The sequence below is a fragment of the Ornithorhynchus anatinus genome, chromosome 1, assembly GCF_004115215.2.
Source record: "Ornithorhynchus anatinus isolate Pmale09 chromosome 1, mOrnAna1.pri.v4, whole genome shotgun sequence".
NCBI lineage: Eukaryota > Metazoa > Chordata > Mammalia > Monotremata > Ornithorhynchidae > Ornithorhynchus > Ornithorhynchus anatinus.
In genome coordinates this window covers 112,406,471-112,431,875 of record NC_041728.1, presented here as the reverse complement: position 1 = coordinate 112,431,875, position 25,405 = coordinate 112,406,471, and the positions used below count along the sequence as shown (strand labels likewise).

Genomic DNA, 25,405 nt, shown 5'->3' with positions numbered 1-25,405 from the left:
GATTTGTACATTCCAAGCGCTTAGTACAGTGCTCTGCACATAGTAAGTGCTCAATAAATACTAATGAATGAATGAATGAATGAATGAATGTCTACAACTCTGTCGTACTGTTCTTTCCCCAAAATCTTAGTACAGTGCTCTGCACACAGTAAGCACTCAAATACTATTGATTAGGATTAATATTAACACTTACTTTGTTCAGAGCGCTGAGCTAAGAGTTTGGGAGAGCACAACAGAATTAGTGCACATGATCCCTTCTGTCAAAGAGCTCACTACCTAGTGGGGAGGCAAATGCTAAAAGGAATCACAGATCGTGGGGAAGAAATAAAGTAGAAATGAAGTATATAGTGTAAAGAGTACAGAAGTGCTTAACTTCTCTGTGCCTTAGCTACTTCATCTGAAAAATGGGGATAAAGACTGTGAGCCACACGTGGGACAACCTGATTATCTTGTATCTACCCCAGTGCTTACAACAGTGCTCAGCACATAGTAAGCGCTTAACAAATACCACACACACATACACAAAAAAAATTGGGAATGTGAGTGGCCAAACGTCTATGTGAATGAGAGGGCCTGTAGTGACAGTAAGGGGGTAATAACAATGATAATTGTGGCATTTGTGCCAGGCTACACTATATGATTGTATCACTGTATGATTCCCCATTTTACAGATGAGGTAACTGAAGTACAGAGAAGTGATGTGACTTGCCCAACGTCACACAGCAGATGAGTGGTGGAACTGGGATAAGAACCCATGACCTTCTGACTCCCAGGTCTGTGCTCTATCCATTATGTCGTAATAAATGAGAGGAGACGAGAGATGAATCATGGAAGGCCTCCTAGAGGAGATGTGACTTCAGAAGGCCTGTGTAGATGGAGAGAGCATTGCTCTGCAAGATGTGAAGGGGAAGGAAGTTCTGGGCAAAAGAGAGGGTTGTAAGAGGTTGGATGCGAATGAAACAAGGATAAGATGCTATGAGTAGGTTGGCTTTAGAGGTCCAAAGTGTGTGAGCTTAGTGGGAGAGGAGCAAGGATAAGTAGGGAGAAGAGAGCTGTTTAAAGCTGATGGCCAAGAGCATCCACTTGATACCAAGAGCATCTGGGACTTCAGAATGCTAAGGTGTAAGCATCAGTTTAATAATGATGGAAAAGCTAGACAGAGCTCCCTTCGATCAATCAATCATATTTATTGACCCCCGGGCCACGTCCTCCCACTGTCCTGGAATGCCCTCCCTCCTCACCTCCGCCAAACTCTCTTCCCCTCTTCATAGCCCTTCTGAGAGCTCACCTCCTCCAAGAGGCCTTCCCAGACTGAGCTCTCCATTTTTTCCCTCTGCTCCCTCTATCCCCCTGTTCACCTCTCCGCAGCTAAACCCTCTTCTCCCCCCTTTCCCTCTGCTCCTCCCCCCTCCCGTCCCACCCCCTCAGCACTGTACTCGTCCGCTCAACTGTATATAGCTTCATCACCCTATTTATTTTGTTTAATGAGATGTACATCACCCTGATTCTATTTATTTGCCATTGTTTTTATGAGATGTTCTTCCCCTTGACTCTATTGCCATTGTTCTTGTCTGTCCGTCTCCCCCGATTAGACTGTAAGTCCGTCAAAGGGCAGGGACTGTATCTGTTGCCGATTCGTACATTCCAAGTGCATAGTACAGTGCTCTGCACATAGTAAGCGCTCAATAAATACTACTGAATGAATGAATGAATGGTGGCTTGGAGTTCCTTTCCTGAAGTGCAAGTTAGTTAAGGGTTGAATTTGTTAAATGCTTATTTTGTGCCAAGCACTGTGCTAAGAGCAGCATAGTGGATAGAGCATAGGCCTGGGAGTCAGAAGGACCTGGATTCTAATCCCGGCTCTGCTACTTGCCTGCTGTGTTACCTTGGACAAGTAAATTCACTTCTCTGGGTCTCCGTTTCCTCATCTGTAAGATGGGGATGAAGACTGTGAGCCCCACACTGACCTGGAATGCCCTCCCTCCTCACATCTGCCAAACTAACTCCCTTCCCCTCTTCAAAGCCCTACTGAGAGCTCACCTCCTCCAGGAGGCCTTCCCAGACTGGGACCTCCCTTTCCTTCTGCTCCTCCTCCCCTCCCCCATTGCCCCTACCCCCCCACACACACTCTACCCCCTTCCCCTCCCCACAGCACTTGTGTATATTTGCATATATTTATTATTCTATTTTATTAATAATGTGTATATATCTATGATTCTATTTATTTATTTTGATAGTATTAATGCCTACTTGTTTTGTTGTCTGTCTCTCCCTTTTAGACTCTGAGCCCGTTGTTGGGCAGGGATTGTCTCTGATGCCAAACTGTACATTCCAAGCGCTTAGTGCAGTGCTCTGCACACAGTAAGCGCTCAATAAATATGATTGAATGAATATGGGACAAGAACTCTATCTAGCCTGATTACCCCAGCGCTGAGAATAGTGCTTGAAACATGGTAAGCACTTGACAAATACCATCATCATCATCATCATCAATCAGCTGATACCCAGTCCCTGTCTTATACAGAGCTCCCAGTCAAAGAGGAAGGGAGAACAAATATTTTATTCCCATTTTACCAATGAGGAGGAATCTGAGGTCCAACCAGGCAAGTGGCAGAGCTGGAACCAAAGCCTGTATTTATTGCCATTGTTCTTGTCTGCCTGTCTCCCCGATTAGACTGTAAGCCCGTCAAAGGGCAGGGACTGTCTCTATCTGTTGCCAATTTGTACATTCCAAGCGCTTAGTACAGTGCTCTGCACATAGTAAGCGCTCAATAAATACTATTGAATGAATGAATGAATGAATCTCCCGACTCTCAGGCTTATACTTTTTCCATCAAGTCACACTGCCTTTCCCAAAGTTAGCAAAGGATTTTTTTAAAAAACTCAAAAATGACACTTCCAACAGCCTCACTCAGAGACAGAAGCATCAGTCATCCAGTGAGGGCTGGGGACTGACTTGCAAAAACTGTTGCAAAGAGGTCATTTTGAATCAATATTTTTTTCTACTCTGCGATGTCACCAGAGCAGGGAAAAGCCAGATAATAATAATAATAATAATAATAAATGATGGCATTTGTGCCTCCCCTATTACAGAACAGGCTCTTCACACAAAACGTTCATCAACCTGAGCTCCTTTCAGGTTGACGCACAAAACCGGGAAGCGAATCTCAAGCCTGCAAACTCGCCTAAGCAAGGGCAGGTCTGGGGTGTTGGGAGGCCAGGGTTTGACTTAGTGGGCTCCCTGCCTGTCTCTGCCCTCCACCGGGATGGCTAAAATCTTTCAGTCTCGTGAAACACTGCTCGGAAGCGAACGGCATCTCTGGACCCGGTGGCCTCTCCCAGACATCTGCCAAGGATGGAACAAAACTCTTCTTGTTGCTGCTGCCTAAAACGGAACGCTTCTTGAAGCCGTTCCAGGAGGGCTGGGACCAGCCCCTTTCTCTGCCATTAAAATGGTCCGGCTTCCCCCGTGGCTATAGAGAATGCTTCCAGACGGCGCCTAGTGTTTAATAGACAGCTCTGTGCTCCATGTAGCATCTGAACGGTACCGTAAATAATGCTGCGAGACGGCATTCTCAGAATAAGAAACAAGGTGCCACGCAAGCTCGGCGTCATTAAAAACTTGTATTTTGGATTCAGTTGACATTTACTGATTGCCATTTTTCTGTCTGTCTCCCCCTCTAGGCTGCAAACTTGTTGTGGGAAAGGAATTGTCTGCTATATTGCATTGTACTCTCCCCAGAGCTTAGTACAGTGCCCCGCACACATTAAGCGCTCACTAAATACAACTGACTGGGGTAAATTCTGAATTACCAGTGGAAAGTTAAAACCCACCCACGGCTGAGGCCACAGGCTAAAAAAGGAAATCCTCCAAAAGTTGGCCTGATAAAATGGGAAGAAGCGCTGGGTCTATGCTGTACTTTCAGATTCTGAGGCAGATTTGGAGATGTATTTCGGATTCAGTCGACAATTATTGCCTGCCATTTTCCTGGGGTAAATTCCAAAGGACCACTGAAAAGTTATAACCCAATGCCCGCTGAGGCCACCACTAAAAAGGCAATCCACCACGAGCCAGGACTGATTAAACGGGAACAAGTGCTGGGTGTATGCTGTACTTTGAAACTCTGGGGCAGATCTGGAGATAAACAGTGCAGAATATGAAAACGAATCCTTCATTTTCAGCTTCCACTGCACTGGCACTCTGGAGAACTTTACAGGGGCTAACTGAATAATTTATGAATCAGAACAGAATTGCAGTCCTCTAGTGTTGAATTTTGGTGTAGGTAAAATTATTATTCTAATTAAAGGTTCCTTCTGGGCAGGAATAATTTCTACCAACCTCAGTATCTTGTACTCTCTCAAATGCTTAGCACAGTGTTCTGCACAGAGTAAGTACTCATTAAATAGCCTTGATTGTTAGAAAATTAGATGGCAAAGATTAGTTTGTATAACTTTCTAATGGACTGGTGCCACTAGTGACTCGGTCTTGCTGATGCCGTTTGAGCGGACTCCAGGACTTATGGTTGGATGGACTGAGGGAGCCTTCTACAAGAACCTGGGTGTCGATTTGGCTCGGCGGCACGTCTGGCCCCACTCCCTGAGACTGTAAGGTCTTTGAGGGCAGGAAACACATCTACCATTTGTTAAATACAAGCAAACCGGGCTGGATCCGGTCTCTGTCCCACATCTCACAGTCTCAATCCTCATTTTACAGAGGAACAACTGAGGCACGGAGAAGTGAAGTGACTTGCCCAGGGCAACACAGAAGACAAGTGGCAGAGCCGCAAATAAAACCCACAACCTCCTGACTTCCAGGCCCGTGCTCTATCCACCATGCCACGCTGCTTCTATTCTCCATCTACACGCACTCTCACACGCACTCCCTTGGAGAACTCATTTCCTCCCATGGCTTCAACTACCAACTCTATGAGGATGATACCAAAATCTACATCTCCAGTCCTGATCTCTCTCCCTCTCAGCAAACTCACACTTCCTCCTGCCTTCAAGACATCTCTACTTAGATGGCCGCCCATCAGCTCAAACTTACTTGTCAGAAACAGAACTTCTTATCCTGCTATCCAAGCCCTGTCTTCCCTCTGACTTTCCCATCACTATAGATGGCACCATCATCCACACTGTCTCACAAGCCTGTAACCTTGGCATTATCCTTGCCTCCTCTCTCTCATTCAACCCACATATTCAATCCATCACTAAACCCTGCCAGTTCGACCTTTTCAACACTGTTAAATCTGCCTTTTCCTCTCCATCCAAACTGCTACCAAGTTATTCTAATCACTTCTCCTATCCCACCTTGATTACCGTATCAGCCTCCTTGCCGACCTCCCAGCCTCCTGTCTCTCCCCCTCCAGTCCATATTGAGAAGTGCATGGCCTAATGGGTAGAGCACAGGCCTGGGAGTCAGAAGGACCTGGGTTCTAAACCCACTCCGGCATTTGTCTGCTGTGTGACCTTGGGCAAACCACTTCACTTCTCTGGGCTTCAGTTACCTCATTTGTAAAACGGGGATTGGGACCGTGAGCTCTATGTGGACAGGGACTGTGTCCAACCCGATTACCTTGTATCTACCCCAGAGCTCAGTACAGTGTCTGGCACATAGTAAGCACTTAAATACCACAATTATTATTACTTCACTCTGCTGCCCAGATCATTTTTCTACAAAAACATAAAGGCCATGTTTCTCCTCTCCTCATGAAAGTCCAGTAGTTGCCCATCCACCTCCCTTTCATAGCAAAATTCCTCATCATTGGCTTCAAAGCACTCTATCACCTTGTCCCCTCCTAGATCACCTCATTACTCTCCTACCACAACCAAGACCGCACTCCCCGCTCCTCTAAAGCTAAACTTCTCACTGTACCTCAAATTTGTCTATGTTGTCACCAACCTCTCGCCCACATCCTGCCTCTGGCCTGTAACACCCTCCCTCTTCCTATTTGACAGACAATTACTCTTCCCCTCTTCAAAACCTCATTAAAGGCCCATCTCCTCCAAGAGGCCTTCCCTGACTAAGTCCCCCTTTCCTCTTCTCCCATTCCCTTCTGTGTCGCCCTGACTTGCTCCCTTTATTCATCTCCCCCTCCCAGATCCACACACTTATGTACATATTTGCAATTAATTTATATTAATGTCTGCTCCCCTTCTAGACTGTAAGCTTGTTGTGGGCAGGGAATGTGTCTGCTATATGTCATATTCCCGCTCCAGACTGTAAACCCGGTGTGGGCAGGGATTGTCTCTACTGCTGAAGTGTACTTTCCAAGTGCTTAGTACAGTGCTCTGCATAAAGTACCTGCTCAATAAATACAATGAATGAATGAATATTGTACTTTCCCAAGCACTTAGTATAGTGCTCTGCACACAGCTCTCAATACATATGATTGACTGACTAGCTGAAAGACATTGTACAAGACCTGAATTGTTTATATCCACCCCAGTGCTTACATATAGCGCCTGGCACATAGTAAGCACTTAACAAATGCCACAATTAAGACAATCGAGTTGGACACAGTTCCTGTCCCACACAGAGTTCACAGTCTTAATCCCCATTTTACAGAGGAGATAATAGGCACAGAGAAGTTAAGTGACTTGCCCAAGATCACACAACAGACAAGTGGCAGAGCTGGAATTAGGACCAGGTCCTTCTGACTCCCAGGCCCCTTCCCTATCCACTAGGAAATGCTGCTTCTCTTCACTTGCAGACTGAAAGCTCCTTGTGGACAAGGAATAATAATAATGGTATTTATTAAGAATTCACTATGTACCAAGTGTTGTTCTAAGCACTAAGGTAGATATAGGGTAATCAATTGTCCCACATGGGGCTCACACTTTTAATCCCGACTTTACAGATGAGGTAACCGAGGCACAGAGAAGTGACTTGCCCAAGGAAACACAGTGGACAAGTGGCAGAGGAGGGAATAGAACCCACATCCTCTGACTCCCAAGCCGGTGTTCTTTCCACTGACCCTCGCTGCTTCTCTATGGTGCCCATCTACCAAGTGCTTAGTTTACTGTTCAGCACACAGTAAAATACTCAATAAATATCACTGATATATTGAGTTAAAACTGGAAAACACACAGATTTTCCCTAGTGAATTAGTCACAACTAACAGTCAATTGTATTTATTGAGCGCTTACTGTGTGCAGCATACTGAACTAAGCCCTTGGGAGAAAATATAATAGACACATTTCCTGCCCACAATAAACTTATGGTCTACTTCCTTCTTAAATTTGTCCAATCTCTTTAATACCGTGACAATCTTAAAATTCTAATGAATAGCCCCATCTTAAGTATTACAGTATTCGCATTCATTAATGTTTGTTCTGGGAAAAAAGACCTCCTGATTAAACAGTGTAAAGTCCACTGATAAAGCATTGCCTAACTTTCCTCCAAATACACATACCACACACACACGTGCTTGTGTGTGTGAGCGCATGATGTTCATGTTTATGCTGCCTCTTGTAGGAAGCAGTTTCCCAAAATATCAACACATTTTTTTGAAGTTATTCACTTCCTGTGGTTAATTAAGCCATTAGCAGTGGCAGGAAGAGAGCAGAAGGGTTGCTGAAAACAATGCCCCTTTATCAAAGGGGCCCAGGAATTAATGATTTGGATGGCTTGCAGAGTCTATACCGCGTTCATCGTTCATCCCACCCCTTTCGAATGGGTTTTGTCTATCTGTGTGTGTGTGTGTCTGTGTGAGAGAAAGTAAGCTTGAGAAAAATTTCCCAATGACCACATCAAATTTCCCATTTCCTAGAGACAAATGGGTCTTGTGAACAGCGCCAGAGAGCATTTCCTAAGTGTTCTCATCCTTTGGGAGCCCGGAGACAAACTCAGCCAAGCAAGAGTCTTTTGCGAACTCAGGAAACTGGGGACGCTATGAGCTGCTACAGTCTCTGGTGTCTCTGTCACAGCTGTGGCTGTTTGTATTCCAGGCTTGCCCAGCGACACAAAGGGCTTTCCTGGTTCCCATTCCTCTTGGATAGTCCAGGAAAATGAAGTTTGACGTAGTCAAACATTTTGGCTTTGTGCTTTCGAACCGGGATCTATGTGTAAATATATCCAGCCTTAAACACGGTCTTGTTAACAATCCCAGCTTGTTACAAGATGAGCAGATAGACTTTATATAATGGCCACATCCAGGAGAAAGTTTGAGATCAATCCTTAGAAGTCAGAGAAGTCAATGCCACAATGCAAGAGAAACATAAATAGTCCAAAACAATAGAGATGAGGGGGAAATTAGTTTCCGACAAGCTTGCCAAGGCTGGGGTAGGAAGGATGTAATGTATAACTGCAGGAGAACTTAAGAAAATACTCTTCCTTATTCTCCTACAGCCCTTTGAATTTATTTGCTCCCATGATCTTTCCTCATTTCCCGCCTCAGTTTGGGAAATGGATCTATTTTCCTGGGGCACAGTAAGATGGGGCTAAGGCCGTGTTTCACTACTCCTCAAAAAACTCCAGTGTTTGCCCACCTATCTCCACATCAAAGACTCCTCACCATTGGCTTTAAAGCAGTCCATCACCTTGCTCCCTCCTACCTAATCTCGCTATTCTCTTACTACAGCCCTGTCCACACACTTTGTTCCTCTAATGCCAACCTTCTCACTGTACCTCCATCTCACTTATCTCACTGCCAACCCCTCACCCACATCCCACCTCTGGCCTCGAAAAGTCTCCTTCCTCAAATCTGACTCTCCCCTCCTTCAAAGCCTTATTGAAGACACGTCTCCTCCAAGATGCCTTCCTTGACTAATTCCTCCTTTCCACTTCTCTCACTCCCTTCTGCATCGCCCTGATTTGCTCCTTTATTTTTCCCCCCTCCCAGCCCATGAGCGCTTATATACATATCTGAAATTTATATTATTGCTAGTCTCCCCCTCTGGACTGTAACCTCGTTGTAGGCATGGAATGTGTCTATTTATTGTTATACTCTATGCTGCCAAACACTTAGTACAGTGCTCTGCACATTGTAAGTGCTCAATCACTATGATTGAATGAATGAATGAATAAAATGTGTTGTTTCCAGAATTCAGAGTGCCCTGCCATTCCTGGTGAGTTAATTATCCTTTCACTCCACTGCTCCCTGTTTATCCAGATCATGCCTCTGAAACAGAGCTGGGGCACGCCTCCTAAACACCATACAACCTCCTTCACTATTTCCCCCTCTCTTCACTATGGAGCTTACTCTTTATCCTCTGAAACCTTAATTCCATAATTAAGACTGGAGCCCCATATGTGCTCCATATATACAATCCCTGTGTACAGATGGATTGTATCTGCCCCAATGCTTAGTGAAATGCCTGGCATATAGTAAGTGCTTAAATACCATTAAAAAAAAGGGTCAAAAGCTCCACTTGGCCAGGCTTCCCAAGGGCTGGAATGTGGGGTTGGGGGATGGGAGGGAGCGTCGGTGGGCAAACTTCCAATAAGCCCCTTGAGAAAAGATTTCCCAGCCTGCTTCTTCACTGAAACTACTTCCCTTTTCCTACAGCGGGCATCTACAGCCTTTACGTGTGGAAGAACCTAGTTAAATGAAACTTTTAAGAAGTTTTTATGCAAGGAGACAACAAAAAACGCTAACTGAAGAGGGGAGGAGAGGAGGAAACCAAAGGTAAGGGGGACGGAGAGACAAATGTGGGGAGCAGAGCACATTCCTGGTTCATTTGAGGGTAGGTGCCAGTGTCTGCTCCTGCTGGGTCGCCCTGTCCCCACCTCCAGCCCCCACCATCATGACTACTGTGGACCTCCCTCATTCATTCATTCACTCAATTGTATTTATTTATTTATTATTATTATTTATTATGTATTTACTGAGTGCTTACTTTGTGCAAAGCCTCATCGGAGAGGGATATCTTTATATCCAGCCCCTGGTGCCGGGACTGCTCTTGCCCTGTGCGCTTCCCTGCTCGGCGGGCAGCTAACTCCTACCACTGCCTTCGGACGCTGCACCGGTGTCCACGGTGCCCTTGGCACCGCTTAAGCTTGCAGCAACTTATGGGGCAGAGGAGAAGGGCAAGAGCTGCTCCATCTTGCCTTGCGGCCCGTGATGACGTTGGGGATTCCACGGTCCCCCAGGCCCAGCCTGTGTCCTGCTGCCAGAGGCCAAGGGACGGAGCAAACATCTTGACCCCCGCCAACTCCCTTTTCAGCTCAGAGCAGAGAGGCAGACAAGCTACTTCCTCCTCAGGAAGATGACCGGGAAGTTTCAGGCCTAGCAGATAGAGCACGGGCCTGGAAGTCAGAAGGACCAGGGTTCTGATCCCAGATCTGCCACTTATCTGCTGGGTGACCTTGGGCAAGGAGCTTCACTGGGCCTCAGTTACCTCATCTGTCAAATGGGGATTAAGCTGTGAGCCCCATGTGGGACAGGGGCTGTGCCCAACCTGATTAGCTTGTACCTACCCCAGCGCTTAGAACAGTGCTCTGCACATAAGTCAGCGCTTAACAAACACCATAATTACTATTTACTATTAACCTCAGGATCGCAGCCTCTGCTACCTTGAAAAGTTGGCTCTACCTCATGGGCTAAGGCATCCGACCCCTGCTCTAGAAACAGCACAGGTCGGGAATAGATTGTTATAAGACTGTTAGAGAAGCAGCGTGGCTCAGTGGAAAGAGTCCAGGCTTGGAAGTCGGAGGTCATGGGTTCGAATCCTAGTTCTGCCACTTGTCAGCTGTGTGACTGTGGGCAAGTCACTTAACTTCACTGTGGCTCAGTTACCTCATCTGTAAAATGGGGATCAAGACTGTGAGCCTCACGTGGGACAACCTGATTACCCTGTATCTACCCCAGCCCTTAGAACGGTGTTCTGCACATAGTAAGCGCTTAAAAAATACCAACATTATATCGCATAATTTCACGATCAGGCAAGACAGAAAAGCACCCACTTTGCTATGTAGGTACTTCTAAAGCAAAACCCCACGATTCTTGCAAATGTGCAAGATGGAAAGAATGTTAACAGCATTTAAATCGCTTCCAGCATGCCCCTGCCCTGGACTTCGGGGCCGGAAGAACTTTGGCTACCCTTTGAGTTCCCTAGGGGCCTAGCGTCACTTCCCAAAGGTTTAGGCAAAACTCCAGATATGCTTTGCAAGAACTTCCCTTATCTTCGGTTTCTCAAAGTCATTAGAAACTCAAGGGAAACGAAGCCTCATCTGGGCCTGGTTTGGCTATACTCTACTTGTTGGTTTTGTTCGTGAGCCGGCTAGTAATCCAGAAAGCCTTCCAGAATATGGCCTCTCCTCGGCCCCACACAAACCACCCAACCCACCTGCGGCTCTTTTTTCAGGCAAGGGGTTAGATGGAACAAGTCAGTTATTACACTGGTTCTCGATGCGAATTTGAACAGGCAGAGAGTGAGAGATGGGAGAGTGAGAAGAATAGGGAAGCAGCAGCATCTAGTGGAAAAAGCACGGGCCTGGGAGTCAGAGGATTGAGTTCCAATCCCGGTTCTGCCACTGGTCTGGCACTTGACATATAGTAAGCATTTAATACTGTTATCATTATTAATAATAATAATTATTATTTTTGAGTGCACGCCTTTTCAGCCTCACGCAGTCACAGATGAATGGCACCATCAGTGACATCTTTCTCTAATATGAAGGATGACTAGCTGTGAGGAAGTGTTCCAGGTAAATGCAGAGCTGTTTGAAAGCCCTGATGCTAAAGATAGCTATTTTTCTGCATCAGGTTCATTAACTTTGGGGAAATAGAGATTTTGACCAAAAAAAGTGTGTTTTCTCCACTGAGGTAAAATTTTCCAAAGAGGCACCTCTCTGAATCTACTGTCTTTTATCTCGTGTGGATCCTGATGGGAAGAGAAATAATGATAATAATAGTGGTATTTGTTAAGTGCTTACCACAAGTTAAGCACGGTTCTTAGCCCTGGGACAGAAGTGGCATGGCTTGGTGGAAAGAGCATGGGCTTGAGAATCAGAGGTCGAGGGTTCTAATCCTGGCTCTGCCACTTGTCTGCTGTGTGACCTTGGGCAAGTCAATTCACTTCTCTGTGCCTCAGTTACCTCATCTGTAAGATGGGGATTAAGACTGTGAGCCCCATGTGGGGCAACCTAATTACCTTGTATCTACCCTAGCACTTAGAACACCATCAGGTCTGAGCTCCCCAAAGTCACCCTTCTCCCTTTTTCCATCCCCCCACCACTCTCGACCCCCTCCTCTACTTTCCCATCCTTCCCAGGAGTATCTTCAGAGGAGATCTCCTCCCTCAAGTGCCATCCCTTCCACCTGTGCTTCTGACCCCATTCCCTCTCATTGTATAAAAACTCCAGCCCCACCCCTCCTCCCCTCCTCCCCTCCTTAACTTCCATCTTCAACCGCTCATTCTCCAACAACTTCTTCCCCTCTGCCTTCAAACATACCCACGTCTCCCCCAGCCTAAAAAAAACCCCTCCCTTGATCCTACTGCCTAGTTATTACCCCATATTCCTCCTACTCTTCCTTTCCAAATTCTTAGAGTCAGTCTCTACTTCCTGCCTCGAATTTCTCAACTCCAACTCCCTCCTGGACCTCTTCCAATCTGGCTTCCGTCCCCTCCACTCCAACGAAACTGCCCTCTCAAAGGTCACCAATGACCTCCTTCTTGCCAAATCCAGTGGCTCCTACTCTATTCTAATACTAATCCTCCTTAACCTTTCAGCTGACTTTGACCTGTGGACCATCCCCTTCTCCTCAACCCCTTACCCAACTTTAGCTTCACTGACTCCATCCTCTCCTGGTTTTCCTCTAACTCTTCCATCCCCTAAATGTAGGGGTTCCTAAAGGGTCAGTTCTTGGTCCCCCTTTATTCTCCATCTACACTCACTCCCTTGGTGAATTCATTTGCTCCCACGGCTTCAACTATCATCTCTATACAGATGACATCCAAATCTACATCTCCTCCACTGTTCTCTCTCCCTTCCTCCAGGCTCATATCTCCTCCTGCCTTCAGGACATCTCCACTTGGATGTCCACCCGCCACCTAAAACTCAACATGCCTAAGACTGAGCTCCTTATCTTCCCTCCCAAACCCTGTCACTGTGGACGACACTACCATCTTTCCCGTCTCATAAGCCCACGGACTTGGTGCCATCCTCAACTCAGCTCTCTCATTCACTTCACACAACCAATCCATCACCAAAACCTGCCGGTCTCACCTTCACAATATCGCTAAGATCCACCCTTTTCTCTCGATCCAAACCACTACCTTGTTGGTACAATCACTCATCATAACCTGAGTGGATTACTGCATCAGCATCCTTTCTGATCTCCCAACCTCCTGTCTCTCCCCACTTCACTTTGCTGCCCAGGTTGTCTTGCTACAGAAACGCTCTAGGCATGTCACCCCCCTCCTCACAAACCTCCAGTGATTGCCTATCAACCTCTGTATCAAGTAAAAACTCCTTACTCTTGGCTTCAAAGTTGTCCATCACCTTGCCCCCTCCTACCTCACCTCCCTTGTCTCCTTCTACAGCCCAGCCCTCACACTCCGCTCCTCTGCCGCTAACCTTCTCACTATGCCTTGTTCTCACCTGTCCCGCCGTCGGCCCCTGGCCCACCCCCTACCACTGACCTGGAATGTCCTCCCTCCTCAAATCTGCCAATCACACTTCCCCCCTTCAAAGCCCAACTGAAAGCTCACCTCCTCCAGGAGGCCTTCCCAGACTGAGCACCCCTTTTCCTCTGCTCCTCCTCCCCTCCCCATCACCCCTACTCCCTCCCTCTGCTCTACCTCCATCCCTGTCCCATAGCACTTGGGTATATAAGTACACATTTACTATCCTATTTATTTTATTAATGATGTGTATTTATCCATAATTCTATTTATTTTGACACCATTGATGCCTTTCTACTTGTTTTGTTGTCTGTGTCCCCCTTTCTAGACTGTGAGCCCATTGTTGGGTAGGGACTGTCTCTATCTGTTGTCGAATTGTACTTTCCAAGTGCTCAGTACAGAGCTCTGCACACAGTAAGCGCTCAATAAATACGACTGCATGAATGAATGAACACTGCTTGGCACACAGTAAGCACTTAAATACCATCATTATTATTATTAATGAGGCTCCACATGGGGCTTACAGTCCAAATAGGAGGGAGAACAGGTATCAAATCTCCATTTTCCACATGAGCAAACTGAGGCCCAGAGAAGTGACTTGCCAGAAGTCACACAGCACGTACCTGGTGAAGCCAGGATTAGAAGCTAGGTCCTTTGACTTCTAGGCCCATGCTCTTTCCACTTGGACATACTGCTTCTCAGGACTCCTCAGGGAAATGCACGTCCAACTATACCCAGGGGGCCCACAGCTCTCCCTGAAGGCCAAGCGGGGGCCGGGGAGCGCTCCATTTCTGCCGTGCTCCTCCCCTCCCTTCCGGCTCCTCCACGGAACTTACTGAGTCTCAGTCCCCAGCAGCAGTTCCGTCCTCTCGTTGGCGTGGTTGCTGAGGACGGTCAGGGTGAAGAGGTGGCCGGCGGGATTCTGGCGGGAATACAGGATGGGCGTGCTGTTCTTCACCGGGGAGGAACTGGGCTCCTCTACTTCGTACTGCTCCACTACCAGCTGGTCCCGTAGGGAATAGTCGGTGACGTTGTAACTTTCTTCGCTGTGAGAGACAGTGAAACAGAGGTCCTGAGTGCCATGTTCCCGCTCAAATAATCTATCAATGGTATTTATTGAGCACTGACTGTGTGCAGACCACTGCACTAAGCACTTGGGAGAGGACAGTATGACAGAGTTGATAGACGTGTTCCCTACCCACAAGAAGCTTGCAGTCTAGAGAGCCCCCAAGCGCTGCACGGAAAGTGCACGGGCCTGGGAGTCGGAGGTCGTGGGTTCTAATCCCTGCTCTGCCACTTGCCAGCTGTGTGACTTTGGGCAAGTCATTTCACTTCTCTGTGCCTCAGTTGCCTCATCTGTAAAATGGGGATTATGACTGTGAGCTTCCGGTGGGACAACCTGATTGCCTTATATCTACCCCAGTGCTTAGAACAGTGCTTGGCACATAATAAGCACTTAACAAATACCATCATCATCATCATCATTATTATTATTGTTATACTGAAGTCTGGGCCTACTGCATTTGTCTCTCAATTCACTTTTAGAAAAGACTTTATGATGGTGAGTCCCAAGGGACGACGGCCATATCTAATAACTACCTGGGTGTTCTTTCCCACTGATTAGTACAGTGCCCTGCACCCAGTAAGCACTCTATAAATATCATTGATAAATACTACTACTGCTAATTAACAATATTGACTTTCAGGTATAAAATAAATTAGTACCTAAAGAGGCGAGCTTGAAGAAATTTTCATGACAATTCATTGATTCACTTGGTGATAACCTTCGTTCCCTTTTGTTTCCATGGACCCTAGCAAACCCAAAGCACTTAGTTTACTGGTTTAATACGGATGCTTTTTCTACCTTTTTTTAATGGTATTTGTTAAGCGCTTACCATGTACCAGGCACTGAACTAAGCAGTAGGGTAGGTACAAGCTTATCGGCTTGGACACAGTCCATTTCTCACATGGGATTCACAATCTTAATCCTCATTTTACAGAAGAGCTAACTGAGGCATGGGGAAGTTAAGTGACTTGCCTAAGGTCACACAGTAGACAAGTGGTGGACCTGGAATTGGAACCCAGATCCTCTGACTCACAGGCCCAAGTTTTTTCCAGTAGGCCACACTGTTACTTCAGGGGTTATTTCTCCTGCAGCATGGTAGTTGCCTTCCTGCAAACACCTGTGATCTAAAAGTTGTGTTGTTTCAACAATTGCTTCATTGGGAAATGACGGCTTGAAATCAGTTGGACCAGCACATGGTTTCTATGATATCAGATCTTATTCAAGATGACATAACCCCTATGAGCTTATTTCACCTCAAGTTTTAGTTGGATAGAACCTGTATTGTACCTCACTTGCACTGCTCTAGATCAGCTTCCAGTAAACAGTGCATTTAAATACTTGCAATGGGTACCTTTTGTGATGCTAATTGAAGGACTGACAACAGGACTTCTACACATCGTTTTGAAACAGCATTAATAATAATAACCATAACAATAATTGTGGTATTTAAGTGTTTACTATGTGCCAGGCACTGTACTAAGCACTGGGGTAGTTACAAGATAAGTAGGTCAGACACAGTCCCTGTCTCACATAGGACTCACAGTCCTAATCCCCATTTTACAGGTGAGGAAACTGAGGCAGAGACGATAAGTAGTTTGCCCAAGGTGGCCCAGCAGACAAGTGGCAGGCCAGGATTAGAACTCTGGTCCTCTGACTCCTAGACCAGTGCTCTATCCACTAGGCCACATCACCATATAACCAATTCACAGCCATGTTGTTCCAAGTATTTTCTCCCATTCTTCTATCAAGTTCTATCCAGATCACAGAATGGAAACACACATTAGAGCAGAAATTACTGCAGTTAACATTCAATAATGCATAACTAAACTAAGCCACCTACTCAACTATAGTTATTTATGGAAGTAGTTGCTAATTTTACAAAATACCTCCAAAATTATTTCAATTTTTAAAGTTTTCATCAAGAGAATGCTCATTCATTCATTCATTCAATTGTATTTATTGAGTGCTTAATGTGTGCAGAGCATTGTACTATGTCCTTGGGAGAGTACAATATAACAATAAAAAGACACACTCCCTGCCTATAACAAGCTTAAATTCTAAAGGGGAAGACAGATATTAATATAAATAAATTACAGATATATACATAAATGCTCTGGGGCTGGACGGGGGGCAGAGGGGATGAATACAGACAGCAGGTCAGGGCGACGCAGAAAGGAGTGGAAGAATAGGAAAGGGGGGCTTAGTCAGGGAAGTCAGAGAATGTTTATACAGTAACCCTAACTCTGAGTTACACATTTACGCCTTGCTTTGCATCAATCAACTGCATTTATTTAGCAGTTAATGCATGCAGAGCGCTGTACTGGGCATTTAGGAGAATACAATATAACAGAATTGGTAGACTTGTTCCCTGCCCACAACAAGGGAAGCAATTTGGTATAGTGATAGAGAACGGGTCTGGGAGTCAGGGGGTCAAGGGTTCTAATCCCGGCTCCACCACTCGTCTGCTGTGTGGCCTGAGGCAAGTCACTTCACTTCTCTGAGCCTCAGTTACCTCATCTGTAAAATGGGGACAGAGACTGTGAGCCCCACATGGGACAGGGGCTGTGTCCAGCCCAATTTGCCTGTATCCACCCTAGCGCTTAGTACAGTGCTTGGCACATAGTAAGCTCTCAACAAATGCCACTTTTATTATTATTATTATTAATATTAACCAGCTTTGCATCTGAAAGTGTGGCTTTGAAGATGCTACTTTCTGCGGGCAGAGGTGTGACATCAAGGGTGAGGCGGCTACCCAAGCAGAATGCCCAGTGGCCTCCGTGTAAGTCACCCCCCTTAAATGGATACTAACTAATGGTGGGGATGGTGATGTATGGACATCGAACAGGGCACTACTTGATGCCTTGCTCAGCTGCACATCAAAGGCGGTATCTCCCCCAGCCCTTAGAAAAGACTTCTCTCAGATTCATCAGAACTCGGAAAATGGTAGATCCTAACCAATCATGGGGATTCAACACCTTCCCTCTCCCCTTCGACTGTGAACCCGACAGGGACAGCGTCCAACCTGATTAACTTACATCTGCCCCGGGGGTTAGTCCAGGCCTTGGTAATTAGTCAGCACTTAAACACCATAATTATTATTAGTGGTGAAAAAGCAAGTGAAAATTACAATGAGACAGAAACCAAGCAAGGATTTCAAGTTAGAATCACAGTAGTAGAACAGAGATGATCTTTACAGGCTTGCAGGAGTGTGGCCAAGTGAAAAGGGCATGGGCCAGGGAGTTAAAGAACCTGGGTCCTAATCCCAGCTCTGCTACTTTGCTGCTATGGGAACTTGTGGAAGCCACAACTTCTCTGGGCCTCAATTTCTTTATCTGAAAAATGGGGGTTCAAATCCTGGTCTCCCTTCTTAAACTGTGAGCCTAAGGGGCCGTGTCCCGCCTGCTAATGCTGTATCTACCCCAGTGTGTAGTACAGTGTTTGGCCCATGTTAAGAGCTCTGGACTGTAAGCTCGTCCTATAGATTGTAAACTCGCTGTGGGCAGGGAATGTGTCTATTATATTTTACTCTCTCAAGTGCTTAGTACAGTGCTCTGCATATAATAAGTGCTCAATAAATATGAATGAATGAGCTTAACAAATACCACAATTATTATTATTATTAACAATAATAAATAATGATGCTAGATTGTCAGTAATGCATCTGTGGGGTCAAGCGTACACATTTAAATTCTCACGGTCACCAGCTCAATTTTGACCCCAAGGGTCATCTATATAGTACTCCAATGGATCTTCCCAATACTTGAATTAACCCTGGAGAATAAATGAGAGTCTTTGAGAGCTGCATAAACTATTTTGGGAGGCCAGGCTAGCTGTGAGCATTTTGCAGTTGGGATTTTCTCAATGAAGGCCCAGCGACCCTGAGGTTCTCCAGGGGAATAATTTCCACAATGCAAGCATCTGCCAGCACTAGGACAAAACTTGCTAACAGATGCATGCAAATATTAACAAACAACATCAATAAAAACCAAAAAAAAAAAAATTTCTGTGAGAAAATACTCCACAAACTACTTGTTAAGATGAAGGAAATCACAAGATCCAGCACTGGGACCAACAAAAAAAAAAAGGGAAAAAAAAGAAAGGACTGTTGGTGAAAATGTTTCCAACAGTTTTTAAAATCAGCCTGTAAATAAAAACAGGCAAACATGCCCAAAAACGCAGTCTTGAAGGTGCATTATTGGTATTAAAGCATTTCAGGAAAAATATACAAACTGGCTGCTACTGTCTGATGTAACAACAGATGCAATTTACCAGCTGGGAGAAGTCAAACTAAAGACATTATAAGCTCCGTGAAGGCAGGTTATTGTATTCTCCCACATGCTTAGTTCAGTGCTCGGCACACAGAAAACACTCGCTAAATACCATTGATTGATTGGTTGAGCCAAGGAAGCTGAGTGAGCAGCACCAATGCTGAAGAACGAACTAGTTCCCCATTGATTCCTGGAACTGGCATTTACGTCTTTACCTGTTTGGTTTGGGGAAGGAAATGGTAATGGTGCCAAACATTGAAAAAAATCAGAACTACTTTCTTACTTTGTTTGGGATGATTGCCTTCCAGAGCAGTAAACCTACTAAACCTACTAACCTCCCGTAAAATGAAAAGTCTCTTTTTTATACTGGAGTGGCCATTAGAGACCATACCTCTTGGTATTGATACCCATCAGGAAAGAAGAGTATCTTGGGAATAATCTTTCTGCTGTTCAAAAGAATACATCCATTTTTAGATCAATGGACGTGGGGGTGGAGGGAGATTAGGGAGAGGCCCTTAGTTATGTTCAAATACTTTCTGGTTAGATATACCCTGCAGAAACCTTAAAAAAGTCATTTCCTCTATCTGCCCTCCCTTCTGACCAGTTTAATCAATCGGTTGGTGGTACTTACTGAGTGCTTACTGGTACAAAGCGCTGTTCTAAGTGCTTGGGAGAGTACAACAAAGCCAATAAACATATGTTCCCTGACAACGAGAAGCTTACAATCTAGAGGACATACCCTTTAAGCATGTTGATACTCGACCCAGTCCCACAGCACTAGTTAGGTAACCTATCCTTAAACTGCTTCTGCAATTTGTATTTTATTTTATTATTTTAATGTCTGTCTTCTCCCATAGATTGCAAGCTCCTTGTGGGTTGGGTTAATGTCTTTTTTATGGTATTTGTTAAGCACTTTGTGTCAGGCACGGTACTAGCCGCAGTGGTAGATACAAGCTAATCTGGTTGGACTCAATCCATGTCCCACATGGGGCTCGTAGTCTTAATTCCCGTCTTGTAGATGAGGTAACTGAGGCACAGAGAAGTGAAGTAACTTGCCAAAGGTCATGCCGGAGACAAATGGAGGAGCTGGGATTAGAACCCAGGTCCTTCTCTCTACCACCTATATATTATATTTTCTCAAGAGCTTAGTAAGATGTTCTATACACAATATGTGCTCAACAGATATCACTGATTGGTTTCAAGACCTGAAATGTGCTAATACCGACACAGTCATTTTGGGCTGTCTATTCATAGTGTTTGTGGAAAGACCTGAGTGCATCCACTGGTAAGACAAAGAAAGCTTCACTACATGTTTTTGGAGAAGCTCTCCTGAAAGTGTCAATCTATCCGATCCTAAAGACCGTCGGTTTATCTGACATCCTGATACAACTCCTTGTCCACACAAGGCATCATCTATGACACTTGACATCTATGTACCGATTTGTACATTCCAAGTGCTTAGTACAGTGCTCTGCACATAGTCAGCGCTCAATTAATACTATTGAATGAATGAATCTATGACTCTCTGCTTTCCATCCCTTATCTTCTTGGGGAGGCACTATTCGCCTCATCTTCAGAGCCCTACTAAAATTACATCTCCTCCAGGAAGAGAGACTCATCTCCTCACCCTATTCTCACTCCTGCGTCATTTCTGTACTTAAGGCCCTCCCCACTAACCACTTTGATACTCACCACACAGCCCTTTTGTAAATACTGTAATACTCCGATGCTTACCCTATCTGTAATTTATTATAATGTCATTTATGCTCCATAGAACTATGGATTGGAAGAGTCAATAACTGTAATTTTTGAAACAAATCTTTTTTTAAAAAAATAAGTAATTGATTTGGCCAGAAAACCAAACCTTAATCAATACAATCTGGCTGCTACTGTCTGATGTAACAACAGATGCAATTTACCAGCTGGGAAAAGTCAAACTAAAGACATTGTAAGCTCCATGAAGGCAGGTTATTGTATTGTATTCTCCCACATGCTTAGTTCAGTGATACCTTGGACCACATGCTTATTCTCCCACATGCTTAGTTCAGTGATACCTTGGACCGAGCCACCAGACCATCAGTTGTAGAAGCAGACTAGTCCCAACTCTGAGTCCCCTCCCTCTACCCCTTCCAGCCAGGACCCCCTGATCTGAGAAGGAATGACTAAGACTGCTCTTCTTCTCTAGAAAAATGCTTCTGAGCTCACTTTTGGTCCCTTTGGTGGTGAGATCAAACACTGTGAGCAGGGAATGTGTCTGCCAACTCTGTTGCATTGGACTATCCCAAGGGCTTAGTATAGTCCTCTGCGCACAGTAAGCGCTCAATAAATACGAATGACTGATTGAGAAGTAGAATAGTGTCGGTCAGAGAACGCTGAGAGACAACTTGCTTAGGATTTTTGGCTCTCGGGCCCCTTTTTAAATTGTGAGCCCCTCAAGAGTAAGGAACACTATCTAATTCTCATCCTGCTACTCTGTCCCAGCAGTTAGAGCACTGCCCTGAAAGAAGAGGTTAATAAAACTAATGCAACAAGTCAAAAATTAAACTATACCACAAAATATACTTCCACTAGTGCTTTCAGCTTTGTCAAGTGTTGTGCATTTATTAAGTAGAGATGAGTCTGAAACTGAAGGTCCATACACACACACATACACACAATATCACTGCTCCATGTGTCTTCAGAATTCCAATTCTGAGCTCCTCCTTGGGATACAGCAAGAGTCCTCATGAGTCTACTCTGTTTACTCTGCAGCTGCCAGGTTAACAGCAGTCCAATCTGGTCATAATGTTGGTGTTTGTTAAGCGCTTCCTATTAGACTGTAAGCCCGTCCAAGGGCAGGGACTGTCTCTATCCGTTACCGATTTGTACATTCCAAGTGCTTGGTACAGTGCTCTGCACATAGTAAGCGCTCAGTAAATACTATTGAATGAATGCAGAGCACTGTTCTAAGCGCTGGGGTAGATATAGAGTAATCAGGTTGTCCCACGTGGGGCTCACAGTCTTAATCCCCATTTTACAGATGAGGTAGCTGAGACACAGAGAAGTGAAGTGACTTGCCCACAGTCACACAGCTGAGAAGTGGTGGAACTGGGATTCGAACCCATGACCTCTGACTCCCAAGCCTGGGCTCTTTCCACTGAGTCACACTGCTTCTCTATCTGATGGGTGGGGTATCAACAGTATTTATTGAGTACTTACTGTGTGCAGAGCACTGTGTTAAGTGCTTGGGAGAGTACACTAAAACAGAATTGGTAGACATGTTCCCTGCCCACAGTTTTAGAGTCTAGAGGGGGAGACAGACATCACTATAAATAATTTTCAAGTTTCACCCTCCACTTCCTGAGCAGTACCTCCCCTACCCATAAAGGTGTATGAGCTATGAAAGCAGGTGCTTAAACCTAGAGCTTGACAGGCCTTGGAAAATTAAGAAGGGGTATTCATTCCTTCAATTGTATTTATTGAGCGCTGTGTGCACAGCACTGTACTAGGCTCTTGAAAAGTACAATCCGGCAACAGAGATGATCCCTACCCAACAACGGGCTCACAGTCTAGAAAGGGGGACACAGACAGCAAAACAAGTAGAAAGGCAGCAATAGCGTCAAAATAAATAGAATTATAGATATATACATATCATTAATAAAATAAATAGGATAATAATGGGGCAGGGACGGGGGTAGAGCAGAGGGAGGGAGTAGGGGCGATGGGGAGGGGAGGAGGAGCAGAGGAAAAGGGGGGCTCAATCTGGGAAGGCCTCCTGGTTGAGGTGAGTTTTCAGTAGGGCTTTGAAGGGGGAAGTGTCATTGTTTATTTGAAGACGGAGGACATTCCAGGCCAGAGGCAGGACGTGGGCCACAGGTCGACAGTGGGACAGGTGAGAACAAGGCACAGTGAGGAGGTGAGCGGCAGAGGAGCGGAGCGTATGGGGTGGGCTGCAGAAGGAGACAAGGGAGGTGAGGTAGGAGGGGGAAAGGTGATGGAGAGCTTTGCAGCCAAGAGTAAGGAGTTTTTGCTAGATATGGAGGTTGATAGGCAATCACTGAAGATTACTGAGGAGAGTTGGGTGACATGCTGTTGAGTGTTTCTGTAGAAAGATAATCTGGGCAGTAGACTTTAATATAGACTGAAGTGGGGAGAGAAAGAAGTTTGGGAGATCAGAAAGCAAGGGGAATCTGGTCCAAGTGGGGACTCCCAGCATTCTTTTCTTATGGTTGTGGTTTCCCCATAATTATTTCCATCACATTTAATAGTGCAGCACCTCACCGGGTGGGAGCAGAAGGTGGTGGGGGCTGGGGGTCAGGAGAGGGAAAAGGAAGGAGATGGAACCTTTCTTGCAGAGGGAAGCTGATAATGATTAGACTTCCGCACATCTTTAAATCGTTTACCTCTGTTCTTTTAATGAGCACACAACTTTTATAGTCACTGAAACAAATTGTGTCATATAATTAGGAAGTGGAATTGTTCAGAAAGAAAGGGGCCAGTGGAAAAAAAAACAAAACTATTTTCCTTGAAAGAAGTTTATGGGGAAACTTCCTTTGATTGTCTTACAAGTACTAGTAAGCTCACCAGCTGTGGGCCCAGCCCACCTGCAACAACTGATCATTCTCAAGCCATTCAATCAGATTTATATAAACCTATGACGCTTGTAAACAATGATTTGGGTTTCATTGTAGAAACCCAGATCCAAGCTCTGCTGTGAGAATGCTTTTCTGTTGATGAGCCAGAGTATCAGATGATTAACCCTCAACTTGCTAACTGGTTTTTGTTAAACTAGATGTATTATGCCACCATACCTTTCATACATCTCTCTAACAGTCAGGAGATTTCTGTGAAGCAATTCTAGAAACATGAATAGTTAGCTGGAGAAATAACCTGTGATGAGAGTCTGAAATCCTGCTCTCTCCTAATAATGGTATTTAATAATGGTATGTTGGGCGCTTACTCTGGGTCAAGCACTGTTCTAAGCACTGGGGTAGGTGCAAGTTGATCAGGCTGGACACAGTCCCTGTCCCACATGGGGATCACAGCCTCAATCCCCATTTTACAGATGAGGTTACTGAGACCCAGAGAAGTTAAGTGATTTGCCCAAGGTCACATAAGAGGTTGATGGTGAGAGATGAGAATGAGGCCCAGGTAGGCTGGAGAGGAGCAATGCATGAGAAGTGACTTAGAGTAGGGGAAGAACGAGGATAAATAGAAGGGAGAGAGATGATTCGGTGCTTTAAAACCAATGGTCAGGAGTTTATGCTTCTTAGGGAGAGACGTTGTACTCTCCCAAGCTCTTAGTACAGTGTTCTGCACATAGTAAGCACTCAAATACAGTTGATTGATCAATTGAATGGACAACAGTTGGAGGTTTCTGAGGAGCGGCATCACCAATCCATCAATGGCATTTGAGAACTGACTGTGCAGAACACTGTACTAAGCACTTGAGAGAGTACAATAAGTAAATGTGATCTCTACCCTCAAGGAATTTACAATCTAGCAAGGGGAAGCAGTTGGCTGGACCACTTATCTTCTCTATGCCTCAATTACCTCATTTGTAAAACGGGGATGAAAGCTGTGAGCCCCATGTGGGACATGGTCTGTGTCCAACCTATCTTGTATTTATCCCAGTGCTTAGTACAGTGCCCAGCACAGAGTAAATGCTTAACAAATACCATTAAAAAAGAAAAGACGGTCATTAAGATTAAGACATTAGGATAGAAACACAGGGGGAAGCAATCGAGCATAAAGATATGCACGTAAGTCCAGTGGCAATTAGGGTACCTTAGTCCTTAGGGGATTCGGACTCGGGTGCATGGGTGACAATCCATCTGCACCAGGTAATTTTGTTTCCCCTTGTTCTCGTTCGGTTTATGACTGAGCTCAACAGATGGTGGTGGGCAAAAAACAGTTATCTGCCTGAAGACATTTAACTCAATTCTTTATAAAAAATTGCCCAAGTGAACAATAGTAATTATAGGAAATGTTTCCTATTATAGTAAAACTAATGTAATTGGTTATCTAAGTACCTTTGTTAAACTTTGAGATGAAAAATCACTTTCATCTGTTTAATTCCACCCCCCACACTGTCTTTTCCATGCAGAAAATTATACAAAACAAATACAGATTTCAGTCCCAAGTCATCTCATTTTACATTTTTATCCCAGGATATAAGCACCAATCTCAAGAGAAATAATAAGCATCTAAATGACCCTAAACATTCAAAGAGATTTTCCCCTCATCTTTGGCCAATTATTCATTAGGAACTGCTCCTCTGAAGATCTCTATAAATTTCGGAGGAACCTTTTTAATCTCATCTCATGGATGGTGATCTATAAAATTTTACAGGTTGACGCTTGCTCATTCTTGTTTCCTGAGTTTAATCAAAACTTCTCACTTGGACAATGTCAGGGTTTGATTAGTGTTAAGACTGTGGAATTCCTTAGTTCAAATAAACAGATTTTTTAAAAAAATCATTCTACATCCTTTACGGGATCAAAATTTCACTTGAAAAATCCAT

General features: G+C 44.9%; 1 protein-coding gene across 2 annotated transcripts in view; it reads right to left on the bottom strand.

The window, feature by feature from the left end:
• ARHGEF26 (Rho guanine nucleotide exchange factor 26) overlaps positions 1 to 25,405 on the bottom strand; it is a 166,226-nt gene that overhangs the window by 9,917 nt on the left and 130,904 nt on the right. For both annotated transcript variants that reach the window (XM_029071943.2, XM_029071950.2), the window contains one exon: positions 14,406 to 14,615. In XM_029071943.2, the coding sequence (XP_028927776.2) occupies positions 14,406 to 14,615 (210 nt within the window). The remainder of the gene's footprint in view (positions 1 to 14,405; positions 14,616 to 25,405) is intronic.